Source organism: Triturus cristatus, chromosome 2_1 (genome assembly GCF_964204655.1).
Source record: "Triturus cristatus chromosome 2_1, aTriCri1.1, whole genome shotgun sequence".
Classification (NCBI taxonomy): Eukaryota; Metazoa; Chordata; class Amphibia; order Caudata; family Salamandridae; genus Triturus; species Triturus cristatus.
In genome coordinates this window covers 1,065,165,605-1,065,182,788 of record NC_140581.1, presented here as the reverse complement: position 1 = coordinate 1,065,182,788, position 17,184 = coordinate 1,065,165,605, and the positions used below count along the sequence as shown (strand labels likewise).

The 17,184-nt window shown below is 40.3% G+C and overlaps 1 protein-coding gene across 12 annotated transcripts in view; it reads left to right on the top strand.

The window, feature by feature from the left end:
- PPP3CA (protein phosphatase 3 catalytic subunit alpha) overlaps positions 1–17,184 on the top strand; it is a 617,342-nt gene that overhangs the window by 579,104 nt on the left and 21,054 nt on the right. For all 12 annotated transcript variants that reach the window (XM_085635956.1, XM_085635997.1, XM_085636007.1 and 9 more), the window contains one exon: positions 11,750–11,834. In XM_085635956.1, the coding sequence (XP_085492082.1) occupies positions 11,750–11,834 (85 nt within the window). The remainder of the gene's footprint in view (positions 1–11,749; positions 11,835–17,184) is intronic.

Below are 17,184 nucleotides of genomic sequence, written 5' to 3'. Positions count from 1 at the left end.
GATCCTTAAGTCCTTTGATGAGATGTATTTGTAGATTGTGGTTCTAAATCACAGTCCCAAATTTAACCTGTGGGGCTGTGGTCTCCATTTTTCGTTTATAAAGCAAACTAACGATTCTTTTATGCTCCCATATTAGCCACTCACCTTTGTGAATGCCAGCTACTTTGTCTTTTCCTGCTAGGATAGTGGAATAATTTACGCCACCCAGTGGGTTGTCTTTTAATGTTCGCACTGCGGATTTGTTTAAGTCAACAAAAATGTCCGTTAAGTGTGTTTAACGCTAGTCTCTATATTTTGAACCAAGACTGTTACCTCAAGATTAGTGTGTGTGTGTGTGTATTCGTGTGTGTGTGTATTCGTGTGTGTATTCGTGTGTGTGTGTGTGTGTATTCGTGTGTGTGTGTGTATTCGTGTGTGTGTGTGTGTGTGTGTGTGTGTATTCATAAATGTGTCCAGTCCTGATTTTAATACATTGAGTGGGGAGGGCTTCTTTTTTAATTGTTTTGTTTCCTGAAAATTGAACTTTTGTAACCATTCCATAGTTCTTTTTCATGTGCACTATTTAAATCCCAATAAAATGCTACTGCCACTTGGTTTTCACCCCCAGTCTTTCGTTCCCTTAGAAATTTGCTGCCATTCCCACCATGGTTTAACTATAGTATATAATGGGAGATGGTTTTCTCACTCATCTACTAGTAATACGTGTTTTAGCTTTATGAATATCAAATAGCTGAAAGTCACACTGTCAGTTTTACGAAATCACTTTTCCTGAAGTTTTTATGTATTCGAAGTATTTTTTACATCTGACTAGGCAATTAAATACCGCACACTTCCTGCTGCTGTATTATGAATACTTATTTGGCTCTAATTAAACTCTGTAAACATGCATATCTTTTGAGAATGACTTTATAGTGATGAAGAATTGATTTTGGATAGCTTTGCTCTGTTTCCGTGTTTCCTAGCTGGTGATTAATACTCTACTTAAAATTGCATCTCAACTCTCTGCTCTCCGTCTGGTGGGTCTCATTTGTTAGGACTGAAGAAATATGTGCTAGTTTGTGAAGTTTTGGGAAATCAGTGTTGTTCTCAGCATTTAATGCATAGGTCCCTTTCTAACTTCAAGCGGTTAACTTGGATAGTGATTACTTGAACAGAAGACTTAATTGTTAGATTTTGCATAATAGTTAATAGGAAATGTTATTGTTGATGAGAGCAAATAGCTTTAAACTTTCCTTTTGCTCCCCAAGTTGCATAAGGAAGCCTTCCTTTAGCTTAAATGCCAAGGATGATTACTATTAAATGCTGGCTGTTTCCCATTCTCAACCTCTGGCTGTTCCTGCTACTTAGCAGTGAGACCAGAGACTGTATAGCTGTATGTATACTTACATGCATAAAACATATGTGGTGCACCCTCACCAAGCAGGACTCCCTGCTGTGGTCCTAACTTCACCCGCTGACCGTTCTTGAGAAGATAACACCTCCATGGATCAGCATGATGGTACCCTCACCCCAAAAGCGTCCCTTCGAAGAGTCACTGATTTGGCCCCACCCATAATGAGATGCATACCAAGGACCTGCATCGAACCAGACACTACATTGCCGTCGTGGTCATTGTGCATGAGACACAGTCAGATGCCCCTTTCAAGAATAAGCACATCTGTTCCTTATTTGGTACAACATTTCACTCTACCAAGACATGCCTAGGCATTAGAACCACAGGCTGTCTGTCAGACTCAGGAGATTTGGAAGAAACCTTCTGTGAGACAGCAATCTCAAAGACATAGGATGGTATGTAACAGGCCTTCTGAGCCCTCAAGTAATTTGGGCCCTGTTAACCCTCCAGCCCTTAGTTTGTGGTGGTGATGTTAGCTACTCTGCAAGGTAAAGCATCATCTTTCCACAAGGAGACAGTGTCTAAAGATGCATTGTGAAGGTCTACTAGATCAGTAATCTCACTACGGCAGGCTAATTTGCCATAATTTCCAGCTACGGTCTCCACCTCTGCTACAAATTTGAGTGCTACATCTCCGTACTCTTGGGCTGTGCCCAGGAAGAATATTGGTTCATGCTTATCTTGGTCAAGAAAACGACGGAGCTGCAATTAGTGATAGTGGCTAGACCCCTTCTTCTTTTCCAGTCGACAAAGGCCTTGCAGCCTTTAAAGATAAGGGAGTCAGTTTGGCCCAGGTAACTAATGTTTGAAGGGCCCATTCAGTGATGGACAGATGTGCTATAACAGCCAAGACTAACCTCATCCAGGGTTTCTCTGCCCTACTCAGTATCCCACAACATGGTGCAGCCGCTTTCAGAGCTATTGAGCTAGTCCCACCCGCAGAAAGGTATAGGGATAAACCCCCCACGACTTCTTTATAAGGAAAAAAGAGGGAGGTCTGCCCCATCTTTGATTTTACAATCTTTAACCAGTTCTTCCCCCTGCAAACTTTCAAAATGCTGTCTTGGTCCCAGGATCTGGCCAGTGTGCAGAGCAACAACTGGATGTGCTCAAAGAATCTGGAAGGTACCTCTGGTTCCAGTGGAAAACCAATAGTGCCAGTAGAGGACACTGCCATATCTTTTTAATCCCTATCAAGGAAAAAAGCTAAAAACAGTGAAACCTTCTGAGAACCAGCACCTAACCTAATGTCACTCTCAGTATTCTCCCCTTGAATTTTAATAGGGATTCGCGTGCACACTGAATAGCACCCACTGTCAAAGTGCCTATTCCCCCGGGAATCCAACAGTCTAACAACAAAGCACAGGTGCACCACAGAAGGAAATTAAAATTCACATTCAAAGAACGTATATATTAAGTCTAGGAAGGTAACCACACAAAACTGCCTGACAAGGTGTAGGAAATACATATTTATATCCAATAATGAATCAAACAGTCTCTCACACTTGAATAATTCGAGCAAGAAAACTCTCCCTCTCTCAGGACGTAAGCTGGAGAAGTAGAACAAAGACATAAATACTAAAATAGGAAACGTAAAATGGTCATATAAGCAAAACCGCATATGTAAGGCCCTTACCTTTGAAAGATCCAGGGTCAATATTCACGACAAAAATATTGTTTCTGTTTATGAACCAATTAAGGCCAAATCGAATGCATTCTAAGGAAAGGGGGAAAACGTAAAGACTCAATGTAGGGTTCCTAACATTGAGAAATTCCATAGGTAATAACCGACTTCATTAAGTAAAGACGTTGGTACCAACCCCCAATGGCAGCCCCCCAGGTCAGCATAACTATACTTCCCTAGCTAAGCAAAATAAATCTCAAAAGGACTAGTAATAGTTTACAGATAACCACCAACTGGCACTAGGGGAATTGTCTCTGCGTCATGTAACCAAGTATATCACTAGAACAGGTAACACTATGATTACGTAGGGGGAGAGCGTATAAGGGAGAAGAAGCAGACAACAAGTTAACTTCTATAAATAGCTTAAAAAAGCCTAGTTAGATCCACAGTTTAGTTCCAATAACCCGTCACTGTCTAGATGTTGGATAGCTCCTAAGCCCATATTCATACGCTGACTTCTTCAAAACTTATTAAAACTAGAGGCAATCGCCCCGTCCAGAAATTTATAACTCATTTCCCCATATTAACATGATATTAAGTGGCATCCGCGCTGCATTAATGCGCCGAGCACCTTTTAAAGGTTAGAATACGAGGGAAAACGGGACCCTCTCCACAGAATAAACCCCCTCAATCACGGGGGGATGAAACCCAACAAGGACATACAATGCCGGTGTCCTATCACAAAAACTTAGCCCCGGAACTGCGCGCAAGAAAACAGCATTCCTTATACATGGAACTTACCGCAATGTAATATTTGCTGACTGCAGCGGTATACATAAATATCCGTCCCGATCCAAACACCAAAGTAAGGAACCTGAGCCATCATTTAGGAGCAGTTTAAATAGCGCGTGTGTTTAAGGAGATTCAGAACACCTGTTTTAGGAGCATAGGCATAGCCCTTCTTCCACGTTCCCCACGCTACTTTCCCGGCGGCCATCTTTTAGTGTGCAAAATTCCCATCATTTATTACCAACAAGGTGATTATACATCCAATATATAAAGCGGGTGTCCTAAATGCATGTAGATTTTTTTTGGCATTAGAAACCCTGTGTCTTTACCGACTCTGAGCTGGGGGTTGCGTAACTAGTACAAAAACAAACAAAATTGTACTCATAATGTTTCCGACTACTGTATGTCACACAGACACAACATATATTTAAATAACCTGATTAAACATCCATTGTAACGTGTAGAAAATCCAGAAACCTTGTATGTTAAGTATACGCTAAGCACTTCCTCAATGGTCCCCGGCATCACTTTCTTGGCGGACATCTATTAATGTGCAAAGTTCCCATAGTTTATAACTATCATCAACGGTGGCGACTCATGCACCATGTCAAATAAGGCATCCGAAGCACACGGGGATGTACAGCACATCCCTCTTCATCTTTAACACACATTCTAGCCTTGTGGCTCTCTTTGTGGATCAGTAGAAGCTACCAATATGTAGACTGCCTCATTCAAGCAATTTGCAACAAAGGTCAGGTGTCCGCATTGGGATTGCAGATCTGTACAAGCTCAAACGAATAAAATCCTTTCAAGTACCTATCAGAAGGATGTAGATCATAGAAGCTTTTCTCATGACTTTAGCCTGCCAAAGACCTTCAACTAGGTGGCGGGTCATTACTTGAGCTGCACGGCTGTTACTTTCTGGTGATTCTGGATGCTCTGAAATCATACATAAGGATGCTATCTCCTGCTGAGACCCAAATAGTTGAGCGCTGTGACCAGCTGTCTGACCAGCGGTGAGAAAACTAGTAGCAGCTCATCCAGGAGCACTTATGACTGGTTTGAACCTTTGAGTAGTGGGAACATTTTCCACCCTTAGGCTGGGTTGTTCTTCCAAGGGTTATACAGAAGATCAGTGACAGCCTGAATTGTTGAGTAATCCTTCTGGATCCCATCGTGCCTTGTAAGGTTTGGTACTCTGATTTACATCACATCCTGCAGAGAGACCACATCTGCCTCGAGGAAAAGAGGCATCTCTTGTCGAATACAGGAGGGTTTAGGGCTGGTGGTTAAGAGCGGGGACAGAGGGGGGTTGCTACACCTCTTCTTACTTCATTCATTTTTAGTACATGGATCCTGAGAGATTTACCTTTCGATACATATCCCTCGCCTCGCAAACCTAGAAACACTAACTGCTCCATGAAAATCCTGTATTAGAGCACAAAAGCAAATTAATCTGTTGAAATGCTCAGTCCCTAACATGCCCATTTCACATCCCCTGGCTGAAACACATTGCATTTGGCTAAGCGCAACACCTACATCGCGGCCAAGCAGAGCAAACCTGGCACATTTTTCTCAAGGCCAATAAGCCACTCTGCTTTCCTCCTTATTCTTGCCAGTTTAATGTACAAGCATTTCTAGCCAATGGCATTTTGCAACCTAGCACTCCTTTCGTGGGCTAGTCACATAAACGTTGTAATCCCTTTGTGCTCCAGAGAGAGCCCTTCACAATGTTTCAAGGGGGCTGGGTGGTTCTTTGGACATGCCCTTTCTTCATCCCGAAGGGCTATCTGAATTTCATCAGAACAAGGTGATCTTTTGTAAGACTTTTTTGTCTCATTCTGTGTGGAAAAACGTGGATTTAAACTTGTACTGCTCTTCTGTCTGATCAAACCGTGGATCTGCAGTTGTGAGACTGTTTTGTGACCTTTGGCAGCAATGATTCCGGACAAGTGGTTGGTACGGCCACATTGCTAGATGGATAACATGATAGAAGCCTCATTGCTACACTGCATGAACTCCAATCTCCATTGGGTATCATTGCACATTTTTGAGAGCCAAAAAATCATCAATGGCATATTTAGGCATGTGCCAATGAAAAACGTATATACGTTAACTCTGGGCTAACCTGCTCACCTTTTGCCAAATATACGCTCTAGGCTTCACTCAGCACAGTATAAGGTTCTGTGTTACATTGCCTTGACAAAGCTTCCTAATTTTCCTTTCAATTCCTCATTTTTTTATCCTTCTTGTAGTCCAAATTAGGATTAATGACCGCAAACTCAATATTTAGATGAACTTTCTTTCTCATACAATACTCCCACTTTCAAACAAGTCAATTTTACAACCGAGTGAAGAACGCCATTTGAGATTGTTCATATCTATATGTTGGATGTATGTGGGTGTATGCCTTAGCTCCCCATTTCACCTGTGCTAACTGATCAAATTAAAACTATACTACAATTTAATTGATTATACAACAACCTACTCCTTTTGGTAATCTATTCTTATACATGTGAAGAAGTCATTTCTGAAAAAGCTTCCACAGGAGTCAATCCTCCTTCCTGGTGTGCTGTAACAAAACAACTACGACCACTGATAACGTTTCGGCTGAGACCTTGCACCCTAGCGCCCAGGGGTGACAGGGCCGGGATCCACAGGTGCTGATTGATTGATTGATTGATGGAGTTTGTAATTTTATCCGTAGAAAAGTGACTTGTAAAACTTTGGTCACTTTGTTAAACATGGCCATGGAAGAATCCAAAGGCACTCAGATTCCTGTAGGTGTCATCTAAGCAAATTTTCCCAGAGCTATATTTTTGGGGTGTTTTGCATTTGTTGTCCTGTTGCAAGATTTGTCTACACTTAGAGCTGGCATTTGTTATGCCCTGCTATCAGTGTCTACCCTTCAGTCTATAGATGGGTGTAATTTGAATTTAGCATTCTTGGTGCCTGTTACATCTGCTTTTGCCAAGTTACCCTCCAAACCTTCACAAAACAAGTGGTGTTGAGAAGTCGCCTCAAATTTCTGATCTACTCTCATCATTCAGCACAGAATACCAATCGTTTTTTCCACATTCCTGATGCAAGCTATATAATGATTACCATGCTTAAATGAATGTAAAGTGGTCTCTTATTTCGTTTATTGGCTGTATCAAAGAATTTAATAAATATCATTTTCTCAGTGATCATAGGTGGGTGGTAGATGACGTTTTCAGGAAGCAAAGTGTAATTTGTATGAGATTCCAATGAAACACGCCTTTGCTCTGGAGCAAAGACTTCGTTCGAGAGTCCTAAAGAGAGCTCCCCTTAAACGATTTTTAACACAGGCCTGTATGCAGTCACTTGCACATTGTACTAATACTACTCTAAATGCAAGTTCCTTTTGCCTTTTAGTGCTCAGGATTCCTTTATTTGACTCCTACTTGGCCCTAATATATATTTCCCTGAAGACACAGCTATTTTCAATGTGTTAACGTTGTTCCAGTTAATCCCCACCTCCTGTTGCACACTGCTTAAACCCGTTCCACTCAGGATGCCACTTTTTGTCTTTAAAAGACATATATTGGGAGAAACTACAAGAACGGTGTCAGTGAATGCTATTCTCATCCCTATAACCATTTCTGAGCTCTGTAGCCTGATCTCAGCTAGTCGGAAATTTGAGGCTACTATTCCGATTTAATGATGCATGTATTGCCAACTGCTCACCATGTATCACTTTCTGACATATCGATGAGAAAGTACACTTCGCTCCATTGAGTGAATTGGAATGTTGGAATGTGTGGAAATGTTGATCCTGTTAAAAACTGGATCTTCAACTGGGATGAAAGGGGCTCTGGTGGCATCAGTCATGGCAAAACATTCTTGGAACCTAAATGTTGCAGCGTGATGCAAAACAAATTATAAGAAGCCACCAAGGGAACCACCAGTGCCAAGAAAGTCTTCCTTTGTTATCCAGTGATGTGAAAGCACCTCCTAACATCCTGCAGGATTGTCATTCCCAAGTTGTAAATCGGGTAGAAACCTGACTGCTGGTAATAGCAAGATTTCAAAGACAAGCTGCCTCACTTGAAAGGCCCACAATTCTGAATTGCTTGCCCGATGGGGAACGTATTGAAGATAGTTCTTAATGACTTTTTTTAACACTTTCTAGCCTTTTGGGGAGAAGGGGGGCAATGAGTTTTGAATGTGATGATTATATGCAGCGGGTAAAGACAAACATAGCTGTAGTTCTAGTAGAACAGGAGTGCTCAATGTATCTTGTAGGTTTAGCATTCACTATCATTTAAATGGAGAATATAGAAAGTCCAGGTAGAGGCAAGGTATTATAATTGAAACATTTGGATTTCATTACATATTTTGCATCCTGGTTCATCAATATTGTCATAATTCAAAAGATTTAAACTACTAATATATATGTGACTTTAAAAAAAAAATGTTAACATCTGAATAAACTAGCAATATTGTGACCTCCCAGACTATATTCAGATGTTCCATACTAAGCCTCTGTGATTTAGCAAACTAAGAACATAAATCCTTATCTTTTTTGTATCTGCAACTGAAGCTAGTTCACTAAAATGGTATACTCAAATCCCATGTTGCAAACATTTTTTTGCCATGCATTTCTACAGAAAAGTCGTAATGTCGTCTTCGATCCTCACAGGTTGTAGTCGTTCCAGGTTAATTTAAGGCTGTGTTCAGTAGACTATTGCCATCTTTGTGTAAAATTATGACCTAAATGTTAACATTTTGATGACTTTACCTTGTATCTCTCCATAGAACTCCAACTCTGGAGTACTGTGGTTCAAGCCAGAGCAAACACCTAAAGGTAGATCACCACAAACGGTAGCATAGAGAAATTCAAAGTTAAACAGGTTGGAGCAAGATCAGAAACAGGCTGCCAAGACTAAACCAGGAGGAAAAGAACAAATGATTGTGGATATAACTTGAAGTTAATGCTTCTCGTGTGTAGTAGATGAGCAGCCCTAACGCGTTTCAAATTAGATTTTTGCAATCATTTTGTGATGCTGAAGTGTGTGAAATAACCCTTACATAAACCTCTAGAAACTAAAGTTCTCCATAGGTTAGTGCTGGAGCGTGGTAGTTCGCACCTTCTAAAATGTATTTTAAACACATCATCTCATTTAAATAGTTTTATTTTATTTAAACACCAAATATATATATATATATATATATATATATATATATATATATATATATATATATATATATATATATATATATATATATATAAAACAGTATCAACAATAATGATTTGAACCTTAGCTTTACAGCAGAAGTAAATGAAGAGATAATACAGTTTTTGGATGTTGAGATCTACATCAAAGACAATCTTATTCACACCAAACTACATAGAAAAAGTGCGACAGGTAATGCGGTATTGCACGCTAGTAGCTCTCATCCCTATCATCGGATTAAAAGTATCCCCTAACGCATATGTAACACAGACTATGACCTCAAGAATTGCCAAATGGAGGCATTTCAGAGATTCATTGATCGGGGATACAAAGAGAAAGACCTAATGATAGCTATGAACAAAGCCAACACTTCCAGTAGTGGTGTGGAAACAACTGTAAATACTAGTTGTAATAAGCAATCGATTGAATCAGATAATAACATAAGACTCATTACAGCGTACAGCCAACAAGAAAAGCAACTCAAAAAGATCATTTATAAAAACTGGCCTATTATCAAAACAGACCTTACTATGTCACAAATGGTGCCTAAACTACCGAATATTACCTTTAGACGGGCACCCTCAATGAGAGACGCATTAGTTAGATCTAGTCCAGAGGTTATGAAGACATCTAATTGGCTGACAAAGAGGATCGGTTTCTTTAAATGTAGCTCCTGTAGAGCCTGCAAATTTGGTAAAAACACAAGCGAGGTAATTGGAGCATTTGACTTAAATTCTATAAAAATCTCCAAAATGCTGACATGTCGTACAGAATTTGCCGTTTACGTTCTAGAATGTGCCTACAAATTAAGATATGTAGGAAGTACGAAATTGCAGGCTTTTAACTGCATCCTACAACATTTGAGCGCTATAGTGAATTCGGACCCCAGTTACCCAGTAGCCAGACATTTTAAACATGTACATAACAACAATTCAAAAGATCTTAGCTACTACGTTATTGATATGGTACCCACATCAATCAGAGGGGGAAACAGGGAAAAGAAACTCAGACAATTAGTCAAACTACATACTGATTCTCGATACAAAAATGCCTAAAGGTTTAAACAATGGAGAGGAAATGCACCATTTTCTGTAACTCTATCATATGCGAATTATTTGAACTGTTACCGTTTTTTATCCCTTTTTTAATTACTTCTGTTTTTATTCGACTGGCTTGTTATTCGGTTTTTAGACGGGATTTTATCATGGGATTTTAACTGGAGGTTCCAGTTTTTACCTTTGATTCGACCGGTCTTTTTACGGATGGATTGCCGAGAATATTTATTGGGAGTGATTTTAAAATGGTACTCTCCCTCCTACTATGTTAATGTTGTCTAATATTCATTATGTTCATGTATCCTTTCGGTTTGACCCATAGATGCTATGGGCTTCCCCAATATACTTTTGGTATGTTAACACTTGTTACAGATCAGGGGAATTTGAAAGGAATGGAAAGTATGAAATAATCCCACAGGGGACGAAGTTAAAAAACAACATGGCATTTGCCGGGAAAGAGAAAAATTACAATACAAGATCTCAATACTGCATAGGTTTCTCAAAAATGGAAAATAATATTTAAAAAAAGTATATTAAATGTATAATGTTTTAACAGTTATGCTGTTTTAAATAACTTGTGAATTTTAGTATGATTTATGGCACTTGCACTTTATTTTACACACTTACTTATTGTAATTTGCGAATTTGCACATTGCATAATGTGAAGGTAAACATTTGGGTTTATAAGAAAATGTTGAAATGTTTCTTCTATCTTCGCAACCAAGACTAACTGCAATGGAGTCTTTTTTCACTGTTATTCACTAGTACTTAATGCAGATTGGCTCTAAGCATGTCATGTGATCAAGACAGTGTTTCACTGTCGAAACGCGTAATGGTGATACTATGAAATGCTGAATATGCTGCTAATTCAACTGCAATAAACTGCACTTTGGAAACTACGAAGAACACGCTGTGCTCCATACCTGTTTTCTTGGGGGATCCCAGGCACGACAGGACTTTGATTATATATATATATATATATATATATATATATATATATATATATATATATATATATATATATATATATATATATATTCTTTTTTTTCTTTTAACAGCCCAGTCAAAGCATTTTCAGAATAGTCATCTTTCATTAGTTTAGCAGTTGCCTGAACTTTATGTCATTTAATTCAACTGTATGTTGTGTTCTTATTTAGGGCAGATAAAAAAGGGAGGGACTTTTGGGAAAACGTTTGAGAGAGTGCTTTTAAAACGTTTGAGAGAGTGCTTTTAAATCTAATTGTTCATAGTATTTTGTAGCTTGTCTGCATTGTTATAAAGCCAGTTAATGTACCCACCTGAGCTTAAATTAAATCTACCCGAACAGTGTTGAAAGAGGCTTTTATTTAAGGAAGCTCTTGGGAAATATCTTGATTAACAAATGTATTACACCTTACCGAGGACGATACCAGGCCAGCGACGCTTGTAACCTGTTTTAGAAATTTCTGTAACACAATGTTTTACATGTTGAATGTCACCCACTGCAGCTTTGCATTACTGTAATCGCTGCTTTTCATACCGTGCTGGTGTGCATTTTTTACTTTGCGATTCATTATAGGCTGAAAATTATTTTCAGACAAATCCCTGCAAAAATGTAGATTGTAGTAATTGCACCTAATTTGTTGTTTAAGATTGTACATAGCAAGAAAATTCTTGTTAAAGTTCACCCTGGTTAATTTCTTGTTAATAGGTGCAACCGCAGCCGCCCGGAAGGAGGTCATAAGGAACAAGATTCGAGCAATAGGAAAAATGGCAAGAGTATTCTCTGTACTCAGGTAAGCATTGGGTATAGATTCCCTTTTGAGGTGTTAGTCATGGTGCTTGAGCATTGTTGTGCTGGCCCGTGACTTCATGCAACTGATGGCCTAAAGGTTACCGACAATGATGTTTGGTGGGGAATAACACCAATGTAATGTTACAGACACTTGACACAGCACTAAGCTGTTCACTCCATACGGAGTATCCCGGTATTAAAACCATGGACTGTTAAACACAGCAGAGTCTCGGAGAGAGATCGATTAAAAAGCCAGGTTTGAATTAAGCTTTTAAAAATTCATATAGGAATGGTAAGAGTAAATGTGTACAGGTTACCTATACCAGCAGTACGGAACAAGGAATGAAAAGAAGTGAGCTTTGTTATGAGTTGCTGGCATGCGAGAGATACAGCCAGTGAGGAATCTGACAATCTCAAGGCCCTGGCTGGGTGGTACAACTGATTTGCGAACAATACAATGAAACTACCCCTGTATAGGGCATTATGAGTAAGAAAAAGAAGCTTAAAAATGAATGTGTGTTTTTAACCGGGAGCCAGAGCTGTGATCTCAACACCGGACAAATCTGGGAGCCTGCTGGAAGATGGCAGATAAGCCGAGCCACTCTATTCTGGACCATCTGTAGACGAGTCACCTGGGATTAATGCAGATCTACCATCAGGGCATTTCCTTAGTCCAGATGACTAGTTATAAGCACCTAAGTCAGTCTTTCTACAGTCTAGAGGCAGCCACAAGAACACCATCCTGAGAAAGCGAAGAATTCTGAAACAAGCGCCTCAAGTTACCTTCACTTTGCTTACCATCGAAAGCTTATCCATTACAAAGTCACTGTTTTTACCATTTTCTTGGGCCCAATTCCCGGGACACCAATCTGTCTGAGAAGCTTTCCCAAAAAACATATCTTCAGTTTTCCGACTGTTTAGATGGAGAAAGCTGTGTTTCATCCATGTAGCTACAGCTCACATGCAGTCCCCAAATCTGGCTTTCGTTCGCTCCAAGTCCTGACAAAGTAACACAAGCTTGGTGTCATCCACATAGTATAGAATCTCAATTCCAAAAGACCTCACGGCCTTAGCCAGAGAGGCGACATCGATGTTCAAAAACGTGAGGCACAGAAAAGATTCTTCATGCACCCTGAAAGTGGTGGTGACCATCCTGGATTTATGGGGTGGAATAGAGACTACTTGGAACGATCGTCCAAAAAGTCTCTCAATCTGTCTAGGGCCTTGGCGTGCACTCCAGTAGCACAGAGATGGTCAGTGAGTACTGCATGCAACACCGTATCAAACGCGGCAGAGAGCTCGAGAAGTAGAAGTGCACCTATGTTACCCTTACCTTGGGTAGATGTAAGGGAGTCAGTGACTGCTACTATGGTTGTTTCTGCTGCTGCCCTGCAACTGACTTGAGAGGTATCCAGTATATTATTTTCCTCAAGATATCTGCAAAGTTGCTTATTAATTGCTCTCCAACATTTTAGTGGGAAACTAATAAGAAATGTGGCTGCTTGTGGGGAAAAAATGTTACTAGTTATAGTATTTCAGCAGTCTCATCATTTCAGAGCTTGCTTTTTTTTTTTTTTTTTTTGCAATTTTATATTACGCGAATTCGACCTAAGGTATTGGACCACTTTACATGAGCACCATTTACATTACAAAAGGACGTAATTCATTTTTTTTTCATCACCAGATGTTGAGCCGATGCCCGGGCTCGAACCTGCTCTCCGAGCTCCAAAGTTGGCTGCACTAGTTAAGCCACAACCTCTCACACAGAAACTGAGGCATTTTCTATAATATATAAGCAACACCATAGTTGTTGATTATTTATCAAATGCAACCAACCGCCATTGAAAAGCCCTGTTGTAGGTGTAATGTTACCAGGGGCGCAACTAGAGCTGAACTTTGGGGGGGCTAACAGGGGTAGCCGGCATGGCTCACGGGTGGGGTTGCGGGAGCTGGGGTGTCACGAGGAGGAATTGAAAACTTACCTTTCCGCCAGCCGGGTCCTGTGTCTCTGGTCCTGCTCCTTCTCTCCTGCTTACGATTTCAGGAAGAGGAAGCAGGCAGCCAGGCTCCCTCCTCTAAGCCGTTGTGATTGGTCTGAGCGCTGTGACATGGCGCTCAGCCAGGGGCTGTAGGGATGGTCATGTTCTCCACGCAGGCTGTAATGCAGCCTGCATGGAGAAGGGGAGAGTGAGTATGACTGTTTGGACGGCCCGAGAGAGCCGACCAAACAGTCAATGCGCACTTGGGAGTGGGCATACCACTCCTCCCTGAGCAGAGCAGCCCTGCCCACCTGCAAAAGAAACATAACATGATAATAACTTTAGTTATTATCGTTTTATATTTCCTTTCCACTGCTCGAAAGTAGTGGGGCAACGCTCCTCTGCCATTGCGGAAGAGCCACCACTGGGGGTTAACACTCCCAGCCAGTGCAGGCCCTAGCACTGGTCGCACACAGTTCATAAGTCTTTTTTTAGCGCCTCATTTCCTCCTTCTCCATAAATTTCCTCACTACCACTCGCCAACAATGCACCGCATCTCTCTATAGCACCTTTCCGACAAACATTTCATTTTTTTTATAGCCCTACTCATAGTTTACTCTCACAAAGTTCTGTGATCTGCATGGTGGACATTATTTATAGCAGGCACGTTAACCCTCTGCGCGGGTGGCAGGAGTGCCCATGTGAATGCATGGTGAGGGATGCGACAGTGTGAGAGTAGGATAAGAGGAGTGACTACAGGATGAGTGAAGAGGCCATATGAATTTGGGTGAGGATGTAAGTGCAGAGTGGGACAAATTAATGCATGGTTAGTGATGGGGTTGTTTGAGTGAGAGTGCAGATTGAGCAGTGAGGGGGACAGGTGAGTGAAGTGTCTCCTGAGTGCAGGGTGAGTAGTGTACTCGTGTGACTGCAGGGTGAACAGCGCAAGTGCATTGTGAGTGCAGAGGGATCACTGTGAGGGCAGGGTGAGCAGGTGAATGGTGAGCAGTGTTAGTGCAGAGGGATAACTGTGAGTGCAGGGTGAGCGTGAAAGTGAAAGGCGAGAATGAGGAGTGTCTGGGCATGAACACTGCATTGAGACAACATTTGAAGTAATTCAACATGTTATTGACAGTGGCGTAGGGTTTCAGATAGAAGTTAAACTGTTGCTATTATAGCATTAATCAGGGATTGAGGGTGAAGGAAATAAATAATGTGCTGATCTTGCAACAAACTTCAAGTCTTATGATTAGGGTTTCCAGCTCATTATTTTGATGTCCCAGACCGTACAAAAATAAACAGTCACCTAAAGCTGTATTTTCAGCACTTATCTGTGCATACTTCGAACCGCAAGTTTAAATAGAAAGCACTTTTAATTGTGTTCGAGGGCTGCCCAACTGATCCATGAATGATAATTAAAGGGAACAAGGACAGAAAAGTCACATTACAAATGAATAAATACATTTTTATTTAAAACCCTGTTTAGTAACAACGAGATCTTTGCAGGCTCTTTAAACAACACATGGCTGGCAGTTTTCTTTTGGCAATCCTACTTTATATTCCTTTTCATATTCCTTTTCATGAAATGCATTCTCACACTACAGCAGAGGAATAGGCAGAGTGGGGGCCCAGGGGGTTCAGGAACCAGAAAACAAATCTAAGCCTCGGCAACCAGTTTACAAAGGTATGCAAATAGTCAATTGTCTTTAAAGACCTGTGAAAAACTCTGGCATGCTGGAGATAAGACGCCAGACCCTGCCGATCCCCCAGCAGCCCGGGCTGAAACACATGACGTGGGGGGGGAGGGGGGCTGAAGCCCTTTCATCCCAATGGGCATTTTGCACCTGAATGTTACTTTTATTATATTTATATGTGTATATATATATATATATATATATATATATATATATATATATATATATATATATATATATATATATATATATATATATATATATATATATATATAGAAACAGTCCTTCTCTGCTCTTTGCTCTAGCAGAAACGTGAAGGTACGGGCCTCTTTCCTCTGCAAAAAAATCAGCAACAAGTGGATGAAGCAGGAATTTATTTCTCCCAAAGATTAAAATGTCAATAAATCATAGGACCAGTGTCCTCCATGACGCGTTTCACTCCACGCAGGGAGCTTGATCACATTATATTTATATGTGTATATATATATATATATATATATATATATATATATATATATACTCTCCCAGGTGCTCCGGTATGCCCACCACCTCCAGAACAGAGGGCGCGTCGACAAAACGGACCGCCAAAGCTCGGTCCGAAAATATTGCAAAGGATTCCTTTGGAAAAAAAGGAAGGTCGACGCCTTGTCTGTTTGCGCGAAATCAATTTAATGACAGCACAGCCGTTAGACGCATTTCGCCTGTGAAACAGGCTTGTTCACTAAAGGTTAACATCAAATTATCAGCCATTTTTAAACAAACAATGATTGCGTGACACGTGACAACTACAAACTCATAGATAGTGAAAACAGACTGGTAGTTTCTACGATGTTCTCTCGTCAACTGATTCACATGGTAGCATTTAAATCAACTCATCTATTTTCTTAGTGATTTTGGTAATCTCATGACTCGTTACCTTCTATACATTGAATAAGACCATTGATCTGCCCTTTTACAATTACATCACAATTTTAAATAAAATTAGATGAAGTAGCGGGATTCGAGCCATGCACAATTATATTGATATCATTATTAGGTATAGCCTCAAATATGCTAAACCATTGCCACAATATGCTTAAAAATGATTACTCATAAACCATGGTTACAAGAAAAGTCCTGAAAGAAGCATATAAACAACTCAATAACAAATCGAACTATGTAAGAATTAGCAGCAGTATGATGCATGTTAGCCACGAAAAATACAATGATTCAATATTGGAGTGGTTTAAGCATGGTTTGATCAGTAATGATGAAATGCTATTTCTTAAAATCAACAATCCAACAACACCGGTACTGTATCTAATACCCAAAGTGCATAAGAACATGATCAACCCCCCAGGTAGGCCGATTATTTCGGCAATTGGTAGTGCTCTTGAAAATACTTCTAAATATGTTGACTTCTTCTTAGCCCCCATGGTCAAGAAGCTCCCGTCCTTTATTCAAGACACGGGTGACTTTCTGCGCAAAATCTATGATATACCGTGGGAACCGGACTATTTATTGATGACTATTGATGCAACTACTCTGTATACGAGTATTAGACATGTAGACGGCCTGAATGCCGTGAAGCATTATTTGGGAGAAAGGCCATTACAGTTATGGCACCATACCCAAATGTTGCTAACTATGATTTCTACGTGTCTAAATAACAACCATTTTCTTTTCAATGGAGAACTGT